This window comes from Trachypithecus francoisi, unplaced genomic scaffold (assembly GCF_009764315.1).
Source record: "Trachypithecus francoisi isolate TF-2019V2 unplaced genomic scaffold, Tfra_2.0 Lachesis_group17, whole genome shotgun sequence".
NCBI classification, from domain to species: domain Eukaryota; kingdom Metazoa; phylum Chordata; class Mammalia; order Primates; family Cercopithecidae; genus Trachypithecus; species Trachypithecus francoisi.
This window is the reverse complement of record NW_022681462.1, coordinates 90,828,910-90,848,834: the sequence shown is the minus strand read 5'-3', so window position 1 is coordinate 90,848,834 and position 19,925 is coordinate 90,828,910. Positions and strand designations below refer to the sequence as shown.

Here is a 19,925-nt window from a genome sequence, read left to right as displayed (position 1 = left end):
TGATTCTGCAAAAAAGTGATGACAGAATCAGAGACTATAAAACCAAGGGAAATTTTATAAATACTAAATGTTTTCAATGAGGGAGGGGATAGATAAGAACAATACAGATACGGAAAAACTCTTTTAGTTACTTTTTTAGACAGAAGACTAAGCTGAGGTTAGAGTTTTTAGCTGTCACTAACTGTGTTTTAAAATATATTTCCCCCAATTTTGTACTGGAAAAGAAAAAATAAAATATATATATTACTATTTCATTCTACAGGCAGCCATGTCCTTAAAAGTTGGTGATTTGTTTAAGCTAGTCTTTTTTTATTAAATAGTGTTCAGAGGACAGGTCTCAGAGAGAAATTTCTACCCTGGTCTAAGCACTTTTCAAATGGAAAAAAAAAAAAAAAGTATTTAACTGAGAAAGCATGTAACAGTGCATAAAAAATAATTTCTTCCTAAAGACTGTATCTGAAAATTCAATGTGCTATTTGGCCAAGTAGACTGGGTGATTGTTTGGACAGCTAAGAAATGGATAGTTAAGTATTATGAACTGTGGCTGGGTGTGGTGGCTCACATCTGTAATTCCAACACTTTGGGAGGCTGAAGCAGGTAGATCACTTGAGCCCAGGGGTTTGAGACCAGCCTGGCCAACATCACAAGACCCCTTCTCTACTTAAAAAAAAAAAAAAAAAAAAATTAGCCAGGCATGGTGGCATGGCTGTAGTCTAGCTTCTTGGGAGGGCGAGGCATGAGAATCACTTGAACCCAGGAGGTGGAGGTTGTAGTGAGTCAAGACTGCGCTACTGCACTGCGGCCTGGGAGACAGAGTGAGACTCTCTCTCAAAAAAAAAGAATTTCTCATGGATTCTAACGACTAATAAATAATAATAATTATTAAAAAAAATTTTTAATATAATGAACTGAACTAAGAGTTGATACTACTAACTTAAAGGTGTTAAAATAACTAATTTTTTGTTACAAACGTCATTTTGGTTTGTGGTGAAAGGAAGACTTTGCTGGACTGGGGCCCCATGAAGTGGAGACAGAAACTATGCTGGAGAATTGTTATCAAATAGTTTTTTCCCAAGGCCATAGAGCATGGGAAATAATCTTCTGTGTATCTTTTCTCTTTTTTTTTTTAAGTCAATTTGGAATCTTGGCTTAAGGTTAAGATTCCTAAGGCTTCTGAGGAATACATAAGAAATCTGCAGGTCTAATTCACATCCTGTCCTTGTTCTATTTTTTAGTAATAAAATAGAAGAGAAATGGATATAACACTGAGTAGAAGGAAAAGTCAACTGAATGAGAAAAAAGATATTAGTGTTAATTATGAAAGTTTCAAAAGTTCTCGGCACTGGGCATGAGAAGGAGGAATGGGAGTAGCCTCATGCTAGAAGATGTATGACAGCATTTGGGGCACTTTGTTGTTATGAAAAACAAAGATCCCTTCAGAGATATCTGGGGCAGTATGGAAAAGAATGAAGAGATAAGCCTGAAGACAGAACAGCTAGTGGGCAAAAAGCAGTGAGTCCATGATGATGCAAACTGGACAATTCATATATAGCTATGTGATGGCAACTTACGACAAAAAGAAATATAAATGTAAAGCCAAAGACAGTAGTGATATAACTATTCACTAAGGGTCTGGGATAGACCACAAACAGATCTGTCACTGTGGTCCTCAAATTAAACTCACTGGCAGCCCACTTGGGTAAAGGGTATAAAATCAGAGTCAAAAAGTAGAATTCTTATTTTGGGACTTCTTAGAGAGCTAAAGACAGTTTTGTGCAGGGACACTTTGGCTGGTCACTGATTTTGCTCTCCCTACTATCGTATCAATGTGGACTCACCGATGCTGGGTTTGGGTCAAGAGTCAGGAATTAGCAAGGTTTATAAACGCTTGTTAAACAGGATACATAGATTTATCACAGCCATTTCTTTCAGCAAGTAACAGAAGCAAGATGGCCAGGCACATGGCAGTAAGTTACACAAGCTATCTGTCTTGAGAGGATAACAGGCAACAGTGCGCCATGCTGGCAACAAGGGGTAAAAGAAAGGAATGAAAAAATAGGACACTTCTGCTCCTATTCTGGGAAGGCACTTCATTTCCAGTCATGTCTATGTGAACTGGGAATCTAAAGTAACTGTTTTCTTACTAAAGAATTGAAAATAGATGGTAGAAAGCAAACACTTACTTCTGTCCATCCTTCACAAAACCTTTTAAAGAGGATCCTCTATTAGTAGCAACTGCTCTTCCACCAAGACCAACTATGAGAGCTGTGAGTACTGCACTCTTCCCACCTAAAGAAAAAGACGTTGAACAAATCACATTCATTAAAAGAAAAAGGAAAAAGCTGACTCCTACCATGTGATGCAAAGAGATTTACAAATGAGACTCACTTTAAAATAAAATGTTAAAATTCAACTATAATTTTCTTCCCATGCAAAGCAACAACTTAAAAAAAAAAAGTTATATATGTAATGAAAAATTGAGCTGCCGCTATTAGCAAAAAAATAGTACATTTCAGGAATCAAATTTTTGCCACTAAAAGGAAAATGGTAAAAATTGTTTTGACACCTTTCCAACCTAAAACTTGCATTGTACCACCCTGGCCTATCAACCTAATAAATGAATGTATCCCTCTATTTACACGTATATTATTAATCCATCTAATTTTTATGACATTTTATTGGCACACTCATTGCTCACTGTAACCTCAAACTCCTGGGCTCAAGTTATCCTCCTGCCTCAGCCTCCTCAGTAGCTGGGATTACAGGCACACATCATTACGCCCAGCTAACTTTTTTTTTTTGTAAAGACACATTGTTGGTATGTTGCCCAGGGTGGTCTCAAACTCCTGGTTCTCAAGCAATCCTCCTGCCTTAGCCTCTCACAGTGCTGTGATTATAGATGTGAGCCACTGGGCCCAGCCAGAAACTACTGTTAACATCCCTCACAAGTAAGCTCCATGTGGACAGGAATGTTGTCTCTTTCATTCAATACTGTATCCCTAATATTAGCACATAATAGGTACTTGCATTATTTGTTGAATGAATGAACTTAAGTAGAAAAAAATCAGCCAAGTCATATACATGTTTTTATACAATATTTTAACAACTGTTATTTGTAACTTGAATATTATTCACTTTCTAGCTCTTTGAGAACTGTACTTCTTTATACCCTCACGGATCTAAAATATTACAAGCTGAGGGCTAGGTGTGGTGGCTCACACCTGTAATCCCACCGTTTTCAGAGGCTGAAGCGGGAGGCTCACCTGAGACCAGAGAGACCAGCCTGAGCAACAGAGTAATACCTGGTCACTACAAAAAATAAAATTAGGCAGGCAGGCTGGGCACAGTGGTTCACGCCTGTAATCACAGCACTTCGGGAGGCCAAGGCAGGTGGATTACTTGAGGTCAGGGATTCGAGACCAGTCTGGCCAACATGACGAAACCCCCTTTCTACTAAAAATACAAAAATTAGTTGGGCGTGGTGGTGCACACTTGTAATCCCAGCTACTTGGGAGGCTAAGGTGGGAGGATTACTTGAACCCAGGAGGCAGAGGCTGCAGTGAGCCAAGATAGCACCACTGAATTCCAGCCTGGGCAAAGCAAGACTCTGTCTCAAAAAAATAAACAAATAAATTAGGGAGGCATAGTGGCATGTGCCTGTGGTCCTAGCTACTTTCAAAGCTGAGGTGAGAGGACAACTTGAGCCCAGGAGTTCAAGGCTGCAGTGAGCTATGATCACACCATGCAGTCCAGCGTGGGTGACAGAGAGAGATCCTATCTCTTTAAATACACACATACACACACACACACACACAGACACACACACACACACACACAGAATATGGTAACAATTTTTTGAACTCCATTCAACCAATCCAATCAACTTTTATTGGCCCATTATCTTCCTCAAAGTAACACAAAGTAACTAACGCATACCACTGATTAACCCAATTTAGTTCCTGGAATGCCTTTAAAGTTCCTATTCTAACTCTCTTTTCTTCATTACCAAACGCACTGCCTCCACTGTTTGCATTATTTCCTCTTCTATTAGTTTTTATTAATAAAAACCATTGTTTTGAAAGTTAAAAGACCTAACTTCAGAACCCACCAGTATTTATTTCTTGTCCCATGTGACCCCTCTAAAATAGGGATCCCCTTCTCCATCCATTTCTCCTAGAGACACTTTCTTCTTGAATGAATGATAAAGTAAGAAAAACAGAACAACAAAAGGGACGGCAGAGCTACACATAACCTAGCTTCCTATTCTAGCCCTGTCACCAGTTGGTAGACTCTGGTAAGCCTCCTCTCCCTGTGTACCTTCTCAGTCCAGGAGTTAACACCACATTCTTGGCAGACCTACCACAGAACTGCCTGGAAACTTTCTGCCTCCTGTATTTTTCCCCTTCTAATCCATTGTCCACAATGTGGTCAGTCTGTTTCATGAATTGTGGCCATGTCATTCCTTTACTCAAAAATTTTAATTGTGGCCAGGCACAGTGGCTCACACCTGCTAATCCCAGCACTCTGCGAAGCCAAGGCGGGCGGATCACTTGAGGTCAGGAGTTTGAGATCTGCCTGGCCCATGGTGAAATGCTGTCTCTACTAAAAATAACAAAAATTAGCCAGGCGTGAAGGCATGCTAATCCCAGCTACTCACAAGGCTGAGACAGGAGAATCACTTGAACCTGGGAGGCAGAGGTTGCCCTGAGCCAAGATAGCACCACTTCACTCCAACCTGGGCAACAGAGGGAGACTCTGTCTCAAAAAAAAAAGAAGAAGAAAAAAAAAAAAACCCAAACCACCAAGCAACAGCAAACAAAACTCTAATTGGTTCCCCACTGTCTTCAAAATAAAACTCCAAACTCTTTATCATGACATTCAACATCCTCAACAATACTGCCTAGAACATGACTCTCCATAGTCAGCTTCTGCTTCTCTCCACCGTCCACCATACAATAAATCATATAAGGTTATTCCCCAGTTCCTATACACATCTACCTCTACTCCTCCAAACCTTAGCTGATGAGCAATCTTTGTCTGGAACATCTCAGCTTCTTCTTGCCAATGAGACCTACAGAATCGATAATTTTCATTCAAGAACTGGCACAAATACCACCTCCTCTTAAAGCTTTTATTGGCCACCTGGTGAGAATTTGTTACTTTTATGTTTGGATTGCCAAGTCACTTCATTTGTGCTCTATTACAATGTTTAGTAAGGTAAGACACAAGGCTGCCTCAATTGCAATAAGGATCGCTTGTCTACCCTTCTGTGGTATAGATTCCAAGATAAATACAAAAACATAAGCAAGAAATGTTTATCCCTATTGCTTAAGTAACAAACCTAGAGTTAACTCAATATTTTCTTTAAGTGTACACTGGCAGCAAATACCAAGAATATTCATAACCACAAGTTACACATCTATAGACAAAACACTTATTAGCACTAATAGTTACCTGTTTCAAAAAGTTAATGTACTCTAATCTCAAAGTACTACTCACAGTCAAACGAGGAGGGAAAAAACACTTACTTCCATTGTTGCCAACAACAAAGTTGACATTAGAACCAAACTTAAAGGGTCCAAGCATTGAATGACACATGAAGTTTTTTAGGTGAATACTCTCAATTATTCCAACTTCTGCTGCAGTCTATGAATAAAAAACAATGGGAGAAAATGGTCAATCTAATTCACTCATTATAACCATTCAAGCATTGTTGGCATCAGAAAGACTAGCACCATCATCAATGAAAAAATTTACAGAAAGTGACTAATGGTAACTTCAATGAATAAGATGAAATTAAATGGGAACCTTCTATGAGTCAGTACTCACTCTAAAATCTTTAAAGGATTTAAAAGTGTATCACCAGGTTTCTTAATATTGGCAATAACATTTTGGGTCTGATAATTTTCTGTTAGTGGGGAGGTCTGTCTTGTGCACTACAGAATGTATAGCGGCGGCCGGGCGCAGTGGCTCAAGCCTGTAATCCCAGCACTTTGGGAGGCCGAGACGGGCGGATCACGAGGTCAGGAGATCGAGACCATCCTGGCTAACACGGTGAAACCCCGTCTCTACTAAAAAATACAAAAAACTAGCCGGGCGAGGTGGCGGGCGCCTGTAGTCCCAGCTACTCGGGAGGCTGAGGCTGGAGAATGGCGTAAACCCAGGAGGCGGAGCTTGCAGTGAGCTGAGATCTGGCCACTGCACTCCAGCCTGGGCGACAGAGCGAGACTCCGTCTCAAAAAAAAAAAAAAAAAAGAAAAGAATGTTTAGCGGCATCCCCAGCCTCTATCTACTAGATGCTGGCAACACATACCTGTCCCTAAGTTGTGACAACCAAAAATATATCCAGACATTGCTAAATGTCTCTGGCGGACACAAAAGGGAGAGAGAAGAATCCCCTTTGTTGAGAACTGCTATCCCAATTGGCATAGCAAAACTTCCTATATACTTTATTTAGAATACCTCTGAAAGATGACTATCCAGCCATGCATTCAACACTGAATTCACTATCTGACATATACTATTTCAATTCAAAGAGCAGAGTACATGTTCTCAAAAAGTAAAGCCTGCTCTTCTTGTGACTCTGTCACTTATTATGGCAGCTGTGTGACTTTTGGCAATGTTATAAAGAATATACAGTTTCCAAGTCCGTAAAACAGGAATAATATTTCCTATACTGTAAATATTATATCAGCATTAAGTTACACAAGGTTTACAAATGGTTAAACCAAGAGTTTGGCAAATGGTAGTCACTTGCACTTTGTAGTTATCTAAGTACCAGAACAAATCAGCCTTATTTTATCAGGCCTTCTAATTTTTTTGAAGACCATTTTCAAGTCTCCAGGTATTTTAAAGATTTCTTTAAAACTCCCTGGCTCTCTTCTTCTGGACATACATCTTATTAAACAGTAGAAAACATTTACATCCTTGTATGAGTAGAATACTGGAAATCACGGTTGAAGAATTTTTGAAATATTTTTATTTTTAAATAATAACAGATTCACATGCAATCCTTAAGAAATGAGATCCTCTGTACCCTTTACTCAGTTTCCTCCCATTGTAACTTCTTGCAGAGCTGAAGTACAATATCACAACCAAGTTACTGACACTGACATAGTCAAAATACAGAATATTTCCATCATCATCAGGATCCATCATGCTGCCCTTTTATAGTCACATCCACATCCCACCTTAACCCCTGACCCCCTAATCTGTTCATTTCTATTAACTTTGCCCTTTCTAAAATGTTAAATAAATGGCAACAGACAAAATGCAGCCTCTTGGGACTGGCTTTTTTCACTCAGCCTAATTCTCTGTTGTTGCCTATATCGGTAGTTCACTCCTTTTTATTCTTAAGCTATATTTTATAGTATGGATGTACCAAGGTGTATTTACTAGTTCCTTTGCCTTTTCACCTAAATTTTAGAATAAAATATACACCTACAAAGTATCTTGCTGAGGTTTTAATAGAACTGCATTTAAACTTACATATCATTTTGGGGGAGAATTGACATAATTTCTATATTATGTCAATGAATAAGTATGTGTCTCCATTTATTCAGGTGTTCTTTGATTCCCTTCATCAGCACTGTATAATTTTCACCATATTAGTCCTGTACATATTTTGTTAGCTTTAGACGTATTTTATTTTTTAATACTTAATTTTTTAAGAGTAGTTTTAGATTCACAGCAAAATTGAGAGGAAGATACAGAAATATCCTATATGCTCCCTACCCCCACACACGCATAGTCTCCCTCATTATCAATATCCACCATCAGCGTGGTACACGTGTTACAGCGGAGGAACCCACACTAACACATCATTATCAACCCAAGTCCACTGTCTGTACTAGGGTTCACTCTTGATATTACTGTACATTCTATAGATCTGAACAAATTTATAGTGATGTTTCCACCATTTTAGTATTGTACAGAGTTATTTTTACTGCACTAAAAATCCAGTGCTCCACCTACTCATTCCTCGCTTTCCTCAACCTCTAGCAACCAACCACTGATTTTTAACTCTCTCCATAGTTATACCTTTTTCAGAATGTCATATAGTTGGAATCATACAGTATGCAGCCTTTTCTGATTGGCTTCTGTCACTTAGTAATATGCATTTAAGGTTCCTCTATGTCTTTTCATGGCTTAATAGCTTAATACTAATAGTCCATTGTCTGGATATACCAGAGTTTATTTATCCATTTATCTACTGAAGGACATTTTGGTTGCTTCAGAGTTTTGGCAATTATGAATAAAGCTGCTATAAACATGAAAGCACAGGTTTTCGTGTGGACGTAAGTTTTCAACTCCTTTGGGTAAATACTGAGGAGTTCAATTGCTGGACTGTATGGTAAGAGGATGTTTGGTTTTGTAAGAAACTGCCAAACTGTGTTCCAAAGTGGCTGGACATTCTCACCAACAATGCATGAGAGTTCCTGTTGCTCCACATTCTTGTCAGCATTTGGTGCTCTCAGTGGTTTCAACTGTTGCCATTTCATCTTTATCAGGTGTGTTGGTATCTCAATATTGTTTTAATGTGCATTGCCCCAGAGTGGTTCATTTTTTTTGAGTGATTGAAAATGGTATTTTGAATTTTAATGTCCATGTGCTCAATGCCAGTATATGAAAGTAAAGCATTTTAAAAATACCTTATCCTATAACTTTGCCGAATGCATTTATTCATTTTAAGTTTTCTGTAGATTCCTTGAGATTTTTTATGTAGAAAATGAACAAATGGATTATCTACATAATCTGCAAACAGACACTTTTTGTGTGTTTTTTTCCTTTCCAAACTCTATACCTTCTGTTTCCTTTCCTTGATTTGTTTGTACTGCTAGATTTCCCAGCACTATGTGTTCAATAAGTGATAAAAGCAAACAATTTTGTCTTCTTCCTGATCTTTGGGGAAAAGTATCCAGTGTTTTACCATTAAGTATAATGTTAGCTATCAGTTTTTTGTGGGTGCACTTTAACATATTGAGGAAGTTCTAGTCTATTCTTATTTTTCTGAGAGTTTTAGTAATGAACAGGTGTTGAATTTTATCAAACATTTTTGCTGCACTGAGTGATATAATCATGTGATTTTTCTTCTTTAGCCTGTAACATAGTGAATCACAATGACTGATTTTTGGATACTGAATCAGGTTTGTACACCTAAAATAAACCCATTAATCATGACATATAATTCTTTTACATATAGTTGGCTCTTCCTATCTACGAATTCTGCAGATGTGAATACACAGGGCAAATTATAAGGGACTTCAGCATCAGTGGATTTTGGTCTGAAACAGAGTCCTGGGAACCAATCCTGCTTGAATACTAAGGAACAACTACATTGCTGAATTCTCCTCGTAAATATTTTGTTCAGTATTTCTGCAACCATATCTGTTAGGTATACTGGTTTTACAGTTTGTTTTTTTGGGGGTCCCACTTTGTCTGGTTTTGGTATCAAGATAATACATTGAAAGGTGTTCTCTCCTCTTACGTTTTCTGGAAAAGACTGTGTAGATTCATGTTGATTCTTCTTTAAATGTCTGGTACAATTCTACAGTGAAACCAACTGGGTCTGTAGATTTCTTTTTTAGGAGTTTAAAAATATGAATTAAATCTCTTGAGTAGTTATAGGGCTATTCAAATGATCTGTTTCATACTGGGTGAGTTGTAGTAATTTTTCCTTTTTAAAGATTGGTCCACCTTATCTAAGTTGTCAAATTTATGTGTGTAGACTTGCTAACTGTATTCCCTTTGGATGTCTGCAGGGTCTGTGGATAGCGCCTATTTTATTCCTGATATTGGTAATTTGTGTCTTTTCTCTTTTGGCATTTGTTGGTCTTACTAAAAGTTTGTCAATTTTATTCACTTTTCCATACATTCAGTCCTTTGATCATTTTCTCTATTAATTTTTCTAATAACTAACATAAGCTTCAAAATTAGCCAGAACAGATTTTACCTCAACTTTTAAAAAAACATATTACTTTTTCTTGATTTTAAGTTATCACTGAATGTGATATTATGAATGTGACAAGAAAAACATTATCAAAAAGCATAATTTTATAATTTTTCACTTACCAAAGTAGAAGTACCTTTACATTCGTCTTCGTCACCATCTTTATCAAAATCCTCCAATTCTTCTTGTCTTGGCCTTTTGGCATTTTTAGGAGAGGAAAAATTTTCTTCCTTTCTTTTGGCCATCAGGTCTGAACAAATATTTATAGCAACAATGAAGTAAATCAAGTTCCATATATATTAAACTTAAATCTAACAAAGTTAATCAAACTTTAAGTACTATGTCCGTCTATTTTTACCTTAAAAATTAAAGTAAATTAGTCTGGCATCTTGCACTGAGGAAGAGAGACATGAGTCAAAAAATGCTGGACAAGGCAAGGAAACAGATTTTCTCTTAGAGCCTCTAGAACAGAACATAGCCCTACTGACATTTGGATTTTAGCCCAGTGAGACCTGTGTTGGACTTCTAATCCACAGAAGCGTAAGATAGTAAATTTCTGTTGCTTTAACATCTGCATATTCTATACTAGTCGATTATACTTCAGACGTATTCATAGCCAAGATTTTATCAGTAAAAGATTTTGTGAAATTGTGGTTTCTAGTTTTCTAAATCTATTCATAGAGATGGCATGGTGATTTCTGAAATTAATCCGAAGCAATCCCCAGTTTTTACAAGCTATAAAGTAATCAGATAAAACTTTTAATTTTTAAATTGTTTTCCCAAAGAATCATATTTTGAAGCACATTGCCTAGCACCAGTGGTTTCCTTTAACTCTTCCCTAAAAAAAAGTCCAGGTTGATTGTCTATTTTTTGCCAATCATCTACAAAATTTAAACCTAGAAAATTAACATCTTTAAGTTACACATGATTTTGCTGAACACATGAATACTGAACCTCCAGTCAAAGCTGATAGTTTGTGATTAAAATTAAACTTTATGACCTCTTTGATTGCTGCTTTCATTTTTTTCTTTAGAATTCATTTAAGACCTAAAATGATTAAGTATCTAATTTAATTGTTTGCTAAATGGAGAGAAAAATCTCTAACATAATCACAAATTTCTAAGATATAAGAATATAAGCAACAGTTCTAGGCTCAATGTATTTAAATCCCCCAAATATTAGACCATAGCAACCTTCTCCGTACCATGTATATAAATGGCTCCCCTACCCATGCAAGCAAAATCCAAGGGGGTAGCCTGGACTTCCACTATAGTGAGGCTACAAGGTGGCATCTCAACACTCTAACGGGGGTAGAGTCAAAGAAGGCTAACTAGACAAGTAGGGAACCATGATAATGGTGTCAGTGGGGACCACCTAGAGAGCCTAGATTTCCACCCACACAAGAAGTAGTAGGGTGTTACTTGCTCCTCCTCCTAGTTGGCTACTGTCGAAGGAGACCTAACGCAAAGTCAGGACTTTTGCCATTGCCCAGAGGCGAGAAGGCCACTCCCACCGCAGTATCACTGGAGACCACATGGGAAATTGAAACTGCAACCCCAGCTTAGCAGTCACTGTGGCTAAGGAAATAGCTCTGATTTAAGTTCTAGATCTGAGTCTCTGTGTCCACAGTCCAATATGGAGGGAAGCAGTTCTCAAAGGTTGTAATCTCTTTTACAAAGGACTTCAAAGAGCTTTTGCTTATGTCTACCAATATTTATTATATTAGAAATTAAAACTAAACAACTTTTTTCTCTTTTTTTTTTTTTTAAGATGGAGTCTCACTCTGTCTCCCAGGCTGGAGTGCAGTGGCACAATTGCAGCTCGATGCAACCTCCACCTCCTGGGTTTAAGTGATTCTCCTGCCTCAGCCTCCCACGTAGCTGGGATTAAGGTGAGCGCCACCACATCCAGCTAATTTTTTATTTTTAGTAGACATGGGGTTTTGGCCATGTTCGCCAGGCTGATATCAAACTTCTGACCTCAAGTGATCTGCCCACCTCGGCCTCCCACAGTGCTGGGATTGCAGGTGTGAGTCATCATGGCTGGCCAAAACTGAGCAACTTTTAAAACAAGGGACACACAGTATATATTCCATCAGTCAGAGCAATGACATCTCACAAGTCATGTAACCTCTGGAAAACTCCACTGTACACTCATAAGTGAATGAGAGTGAAAAGGGCAAATAACATCTTACTATTATCATTAAAACAGTTTTGGCCTTGTAGATCCCTTGCAAGAGTCTCATGGATTCCTGGACCACATTTTGCAAAGTGCAGCTACAGGGGGATATTAGAAGCAAGTCCATGATACAGTCTCATAAATTATAAGGCACAGCTAGCAAGTAATAAAGTTAGAGCAGTAGGAAAGAAACAGACCACAAAAGGACTTGTAGACTCCTCATATTTAAAGTGTGGTCCAAGGACCAGCAAGCAAGATCGACATCTCCTGGGAAGATACCCAATTATCGGATATCCAGAATCTCAGGCCCCACCCTAGAGCAAGTGAATCAGAATCTTCACTTTAACAAGACTTAAGGTGATTCACAAGCCCATTAGAGCTGAATTGTTATGTAAACCATGGAAAATAACTGGGACTTTATCCTATCCTGAAGGCAATGAAGAACTTCATATATTTTGAAGTCGTATACCATTTAAAGAGTATATTATCATCCAAAGGATATTACCATTACAGTTACATCTATGTAATATTCAGCTTCATTTTTACAAATTATTTAATATTTTGAAACTTATAAAAATCAAAAATTCAAAATCAAACATATTTTTCAAAGTAATAAAATCAACATAGATCAGTTTCAGTTTATTATTAATTTAAATTCCCTGAGATACTACCAGGTCATTATTTTTCCAACACTTTCTTCTCTGCTAACCACCCTCTATTCCCTTCTCAGTTACTGAGCAGTAATTTATTTATTACAGAAGAGCAAAGAGAAAGCATTACTTTTTGGTGTCCCCAACATTTAATGTCCTTTTAGAAACTGTTTTTATTAATGCCTAACACATGATCATGCAGTTAGCAGGCACTCAGATATTAGCTAACGGATAATGCACTAGGGAAAATGTGATGTGCTTCTCACCAGGAATGTGAGATTCTATACAGAAGACAGTACACCCAAACACTACATGATGACGATGTTTTTTATTTGCTGAGCATGACCTGGGATTTGCAATTTGCTATTAGGTTGCCAGGGTAACTTGCATCTAACAGACACTGAAGGAGCCTACCTTTTAAAAGAGGAATCATTTTGTAATTTAATGATGATGGATTTTCAAACACAGATTTGAATGTCTAGAGCATCAGATACAGATTAAAATAGTAAAATTGTTTCCAAAAGGCTAAAGAGACATATTTACAGATGCAAAGAAAAATATTTTAATTTTGCTGGAATAAAAAAAGGAGAAAAAAGGCTCCTCTGGGATTTTCAATTTATCCATAAAGCTCGTCATAGTTTTTAATATTTCTTTACTTATTTATAATTAAAAAAAAAAAACAGAATTAAAGAACACCTCATTTCTCCCTTACAAGAAGACGCAGGGACAATGAAGATCATCAATAAAATAAGTTCAAGAAGAAAAATTAATGGCCGGGCACAGTGGCTCACGCCTGTAATCCCAATACTTTGGGAGGCTAAGGCAAGAGGATCACGAAGTCAGGAATTCGAGACCAGACTGGCCAATATGGTGAAACCCCGTCTCTACTAAAAATACAAAAATTAGGCCATGGCACGCGCCTGTAGTCCCAGCTATTTGGGAGGCTGAGGCAGAAGAATGGCCTGAACCCCAGGAGGCAGAGATTACAGTGAGCCAAGACTGCGCCACTGCACTCCAGCCTGGGTGACAGAGCAAGACTCATCTCAAAAAAAAAAAGAAAAATTAATAACCAAGAGTTCATTATAGCATGTAGATGCTCAGGAAATTTGATAGAGATCACGCATTTTAACAGAATTCTAAATTTTATTAAGTATGTAATAATTCATATTTCCCATTAATACTAAATTAGGAACTAAGAGTAGTGACACACATAACAGAATTAGAATTTAATAAAAAACAGTGTTATCATTTTTTTAAAAAGGCAAATTACTACTACTTCTTAATCTGCCCTGGATTGTGTTTACCACATCCTCAATTCTACTGTGCCTACCACAACAGACATTTATTCTACAGTAAACAACTTCATTTTGAATGTGCTTAATTAAGTACACTGCTTGGAATATATCATGAAATTACATGAGACTAACTAGATAGTAAATAGTATAAATACTTAAGTGAAAAAATGTGTTAAGTCCATCCATCTAAAATGTTAGGATCAGCAAAATTGCGAAGTAGAAAGCACAGCATTTCAGTTAATAAAATCTGAACACTGAGATTTCTGTATTGAAAACATCCTGTGGCTCAATATAGAAGATAGATGAAACAGAACGTAAGAATAGCAGCAGAAGAGATGAGTTGCTAAACAAAAGCAGTGGTAATATCAGGGACAAAGCAAAGAGATAAAACAAGAAATTTAAAAGACTGAATAAGTAGAATAGGTGAGTACAAATGGGTGAGTAGAATTAACATTTGTTGAATAACTACATACTTAGCTTCTGAGAAGAACACTTTCTATTTTCTTTGATTCCCAACATCTTTATGAGATAAATATTGCCCTTATTTTTACAAAAGGAGAGATTGAGTCACAAGTAAACGACTTAAATTTGTACTTACAACTTAGTTTTACCACACAAAGGCTTCCATAGCTCTAACATAGCAGAGCTCAGATCCAAATCCAGGTTTGTCAAAACCCAGTTAAACCTCTTTAACGCCCAGGTTCCTACTGGCATAAACTGAAATTTGACAGTTAATTACTCATAGACAGTGAAATTGGCTATTAATCTGTCCTTCATCTTGTCTATCCTTCATTAAACTTAAAAAAAGATTCTATTATTGGCTGGGCGCGGTGGCTCATGCCTGTAATCTCAGTACTTTGGGAGGACAAGGCAGGCAGATCACCTGAGGTCAGGAGTTCAAGACCAGCCTGGCCAACATGGTGAAACACCATCTCTACTAAAAACACACAAAAAAATTAGCTGCGCTTGGTGGTGCACGCCTGTAATTCTCAGGAGACTGAGGCAGGAGAATCCCTTGAACGTGGAAGACAGAGAATCACTTGAACCTGGGAGGCAGAGGTTGCAGTGAGCCGAAATCGTGTCACTGCCCTCCAGCCTGGGCGACAAGAGTGAATAGCTGTCTCCAAAAAAAAAAGATTCTCCATTGTTACTATTAAAGTCAATCAAAACTTTGGGTGTGCTTTATAAAATTTCATTTTGTGTTTCATCTTCACACTTAATACTAAATGCCATTATAAGTTGATGGAACAGGTTTGGCAAGAAGGGAGAATGAAATATTTATTTTATTTGAAAACACTGAGTTTGGGCTGGGCTCAGTGGCTCATGCCTGTAATCCCACCATTTTGGGAGGCCGAGATAGGTGGATCACTTGAGGTAAGGAACTCAGGACCAGCCTGCCCAACGTGGTGAAACCCCATCTCTACTAAAAATACAAAATTAGCCAGGTGTGGTGGTGCATACCTGTAATCTCAGCTACTGGGCAGGCTGAGGCGGGACTGCGCCACTGCACTCCAACCTGGGCAACAAGAGTGAAACTCTGTCTCAAAAAAAAAGAAAGAAAGAAAGAAAGAAAACACTGAATTTGAAGTGCTCCTAAGGTATTTGAGATAGAGAGGCCAGTCAGTAGTAAAGTATACTCTGCAATAGAGAAGGATTTGTGGGTGGAGCTAAGAAAGCTACTGGAAGTAGTTTGAATTTGGTGACTAAGAAAAGCATGCTGAGAGAGAAAAGATGTAACTTATTTAAATAGTGAATCAAAAATGCCAATATTAACCTAAGCAACTACACTTGACCCTCAGTCAGCTGGACTTAACGGTTGTGTACAAAGAACTGTGGCATTTTAATTGTGTTTTTAATTGTGTCTTAAATATAATGCAAGCCATCATGGTAAAATTTTGAGTTACTTACTAATTCCTACAAGTAAGCCAAGTACAGTTTTAATTATCTTTCCTAACTTAGGTCTAAAAAGGACAGTCAAGATTTAGGTAGGTTTTACATAAAATTCTACAGATTCAGTAAAATACACTCAGTAAAATAAACCTTTGGGGAATAAAACTTGTTATTCACTGTAATACCTTTAACACGGCCTTTGTACTTTTCGCCAGGCTCAATACTAAGTGCTTTATACGGATTGTAGACAGATGTCGATAAATAACTACATAACTTTCTCTTCCTCTCTGTCTCCACATACTTAAGAATCCTGTCAGCTAGGTACAGTCAATCCCTAAGAACTGGTTCCAAAATGACAGCCCCTCTCTCTCACTCAGATACCAAAATCCACAGATGCTCAAGTCCCTTATATGAAATAGTGTCATATTTGCATATAACCTCCTCAAATACTTAAAAATTATCTCTAGATTACTTATATAATCTAATACAATGTAAATGCTATGTGAATAGTTGTTATACTGTACTGTTTAGGGAATAATGACAAGAACAAAAAAGTCTGTGCAACCATCCACTTTTTTTCCTCTGAAATATTTTCAGTCCCTTGACTGAGTTCACGGGTACAGAGGATGCACTGATAACGGTATTATTTCTTCCAACTTACATAAGAAGAACTGAAACTTACAAGAGGTGGTACCAACCTGCTCAGAGTCACACAATTCTGGCTCTTTGTGATATAAATACACGTTTTTAGGCAATATACTAGTGGTCTCCAAACGTTTTGTACTTGCACCCATTAAGCAAAAGAAATTTGAAATACACATTCCAACATAAAATTAATACCCTATGTTCCCCATAGAAATCAAATGAAATAAAGTAAATCTAAATAGAAGTTCTCATGTTCCCTCTCTACTCACACACCCATGGACCAAGCTGCATGCCACTGTATATACTATTGTACAAGTTAAAAGTTCACACAGCAACCATATAAAAGTCAGGAAATTTGGGTTTTTATTTTTTCCTTTGAATATATATTACTGAGAAGTTTGCCTTTAAAACACTGGCTTTTAATCTCCTACTCTGAAATATGCAGAGTAATAAGTGCTCACAAAACTTCTGTCTTGAGGGTTTAAACACCAAATGATTGCTCTAAGAATTTTCACAGTATTACCTCAAGCCCTATTGGTTCTACAACCCTTTCTCTACCCTAGAGTCCTGTTTTCCGCAATTCCCAGTTGGGATTCTTCTCCGGTTCATTTCCGTAAGAAATGAGGGCAGAGAAATGCCATCAATAAGCCTTTGAATACATGTTAATTTTTCTAGATAATACAGTTTGCATTTTCGTAAAACTGGGCTTTAATGACAAATTCGATTTCAGTGATCTTTGCATACACCCTTTAAACACACCAGTTGCCGTCTGCGAGGTATCATCAGACTCATGCTAAGAGCCACTCCCGACCCCACCTTTCCCCAGACCTCTCCCCACTTTATAGTTATTCCCCACAGCCCGGGGGAGTCTGGGGACCGCTGCCTGGGAGAGAACGGCCCCGAGCCGACGCCAGATTTCCCGCTGCTCAGGAGACCGGTGCCGCCTCGGAGAGCACGCGAAGGTGCCGCCGGCCGCCCGACCCGCCCGAGGAACGGACATCCCCCGCCGAGGCCTGCAAGGACGACCATGAACACCGCCGCAGCTCAGCTGACCCTGCCTCTCCCAGGTGGTCGCCAACCAAGGGGGCAGCGGGCGGAGGATGAACCCCGGAGCAAGGGAGAGCGACAGCGCGCGCCTTCACCCTACCGTCAACAATTCGAAGTCTCCCAAAGGAACCCGATCGGCGGGGCTGCCGTGGTACGACCGGCCGCTAAGGCCACCCTGCGGGTGTCTCGACCTCGGCTGACCGCCGCTGGCCCGCTGGGAACCGCGCGCCTGCAGCAGGAGAACGTAGGATCCCGGGGGCCCCGGCGCCCACCGCGGGACCAACCGCGCTTGCGCCCCGCCCTGCCTCCCTCCCTTCGGGACTCCGCCCGCGCCTGCGCAGTTCCGGGGTTTCGCGCAGCCGGCGTCTGAGAGGCCGGAAGTGCCCCTTGGCGGGCGGGGGAAGCTGGTAGGCACCCGCTGCTCCGCAGTTACCGGACGCGGGGGAGGCGAGTGATTTGCCTAAGTAAAAGAGAAAGATAACTGAGCGACCCCCGGCAACGTGTCTACGCATGCGTCCGCTGGGCAGGTTGGGCCGGCAAGGGAAAGCCGAGCGGGCCCCATTGGGGGAAAGGGGTCAGTCACTTCCCGGAAGAGGCGGGGCCGCGCGGGCCGGCGCCGGATTCGAAACGCTTCCTGGTGTTCCCGGGCCCGGCGGCTGAACCCGGGGCGCTAGTCTTTGCTTGGGTAAAGAAAGAGGACTTTTCTTTTTTTTTTCTTTTGAGAAAATTCAGGAATTTGGAGGCACAATAGTTAGGATTCAGGCCAAACTGGTAAATGACGAAGGGGCTTCTTCCAGAGCCAAGGAGGAAGGGTTGTCCGGGTAAGTCCCGCGGGACGTGGAGAGACTGCGCCGCCCGGGCCCTCCCACTGGTTCCTTTGACCATCAGGGTTGGGGGCAAGCTCTTTGTTCTCTGCTCCTCCGAAAACGCGTTCAGTAACTCCCTTTGAATAAAGTATGAAGTCCGAACCGAGCCGCCAGGCCGCGACCTGGACCCTGTTTTCCACTCGCGCGGGCCCTGCGGGTTACCCCGCCCTGGGAAAGCTGCTCATTAGCCGACCGCTCGCCCTCAGCCGAAGCTGCTGGGTCCCGTTGTGCGTCCCCCGGGCATGCGATGGGGATAATTCCCACGCCTCGCTCAAAGCCGTCCCGGAGAGACCTCCCTGGTCCCCATAGGCACAGTTGAGTGTTCCCTTTTCCGTGTTAACCTTGCATTTTGGATATAGTTCTGTTATAGTAATTACCTTAAGGGATTGTAGTTGTTTATTTACAATCGTTCCTAACCCCCCCACGGTAAAGTGTAAACTCCCTAAATAAACGTCAGAATTAATGAAGTCTTCCTTGGCTTAGATTTCAGCGCCCTTCTCAACCCCACACCACCCCTTCAGTCTTTACGCAACCCTTCCCATGAATATACTGACCTAGCAGGTAACCTACGTTTCATACTCCAAAATGTTCTCTTCTGTGTGGGGAAAATAATGCATTGACTGCCACTTCACCCCACCTCCAAATAAATTGATGTTGAAATTCTGGCCTCCAGTAATGGAATTCTTTCCATCAAAGTAACTTTTTATTTCTAAAAGTAATCACATATATATTATATTCTTACTGTGGCCCTTGCCAGGGATCTACGAAAAATATGACATAGTCAAAATAGACCAAAACATCTGGCCTTGTTGTAACCAATGGGAAACACAGTTGGGAGGTCCCTACTTGCATGTCACTTGCTTCAGGTACCGTTCCTTGATTCCTAAGTGGGGGACCTTTTTTCCTAAATACAACTATAGCTTGCCTTCTTACCTCTTACACCCTTTTTATCTGCAGTCTCACCTACCCTACTAAGGTCTTTAAATGCAGAGCTGCATCTTCTTCCATTATTGTATCTCCAGCACCTATAAAGCATTCCTGTTAAATAGTAGACATTTAATAAGTATTTATTGATAAGTGTGAATTATGCCTCAATGTTTAGGCTAAATTCATATGAAAATAAAATTGAAAAAATAATTTTAAAGAACAGCATTAGTTACTGAGATTATGTGGTAAATCCCTTAAAATATAGTCTTGCACTGAAAATAGTTTTCACCATTTACCAATCTTTATATGAATATATACTCATCTAAATGGAAATTGGGAAATTTAAGCATTTTCTGCTTTTCCAAAGTAAATTTTCTAATGTTTTTCCTAAAGCTGAACTAAATTGGAAAACTTGCTTTAATAAAGTGTGTATTTTTGCATCAGTTAAGCCCCTGACCTCTTTATGTTTTTTAAATTT

At 39.4% G+C, this 19,925-nt stretch overlaps 3 protein-coding genes across 6 annotated transcripts in view; 2 read left to right on the top strand and 1 right to left on the bottom strand.

Annotated features, from left to right (window-relative positions):
• The window catches only part of SMC6 (structural maintenance of chromosomes 6), an 89,852-nt gene extending 71,895 nt beyond the window's left edge, over positions 1-17,957 (bottom strand). For 2 of the 4 annotated variants that reach the window (XR_004428495.1, XM_033176495.1), the window contains exons 1-4: positions 17,755-17,909; positions 10,072-10,199; positions 5,529-5,646; positions 2,184-2,289 (exon numbers count right to left, since the gene is read on the bottom strand). Coding sequence is in view for 3 of the 4 variants with exons in the window: in XM_033176495.1 (XP_033032386.1) it covers positions 2,184-2,289; positions 5,529-5,646; positions 10,072-10,194 (347 nt within the window). In the remaining variant the exon portion in view is untranslated. Of the gene's footprint in view, positions 1-2,183; positions 2,290-5,528; positions 5,647-10,071; positions 10,200-10,307; positions 10,328-17,754 lie in introns of those variants that run through there. The other 2 variants (XM_033176493.1, XM_033176494.1) reach the window with 2 other exon arrangements.
• LOC117062695 lies at positions 17,388-19,890 on the top strand. Its single transcript, XM_033176500.1, has one exon. It carries the CDS (start codon positions 17,398-17,400, stop codon positions 18,022-18,024), a length of 627 nt encoding a protein of 208 aa, XP_033032391.1. The 5' UTR covers positions 17,388-17,397; the 3' UTR covers positions 18,025-19,890.
• The window catches only part of GEN1 (GEN1 Holliday junction 5' flap endonuclease), a 28,841-nt gene continuing 27,258 nt past the window's right edge, over positions 18,343-19,925 (top strand). The window contains exon 1 of the mRNA XM_033176498.1: positions 18,343-18,475. The gene's annotated coding sequence lies outside the window, so the exon portion shown is untranslated. The remainder of the gene's footprint in view (positions 18,476-19,925) is intronic.

Excerpts from the sequence above, each read along its gene's own strand:
- LOC117062695 (XM_033176500.1), top strand. The coding sequence starts at position 17,398 with ATGCTAAGAGCCACTCCCGACCCCACCTTTCCCCAGACCTCTCCCCAC.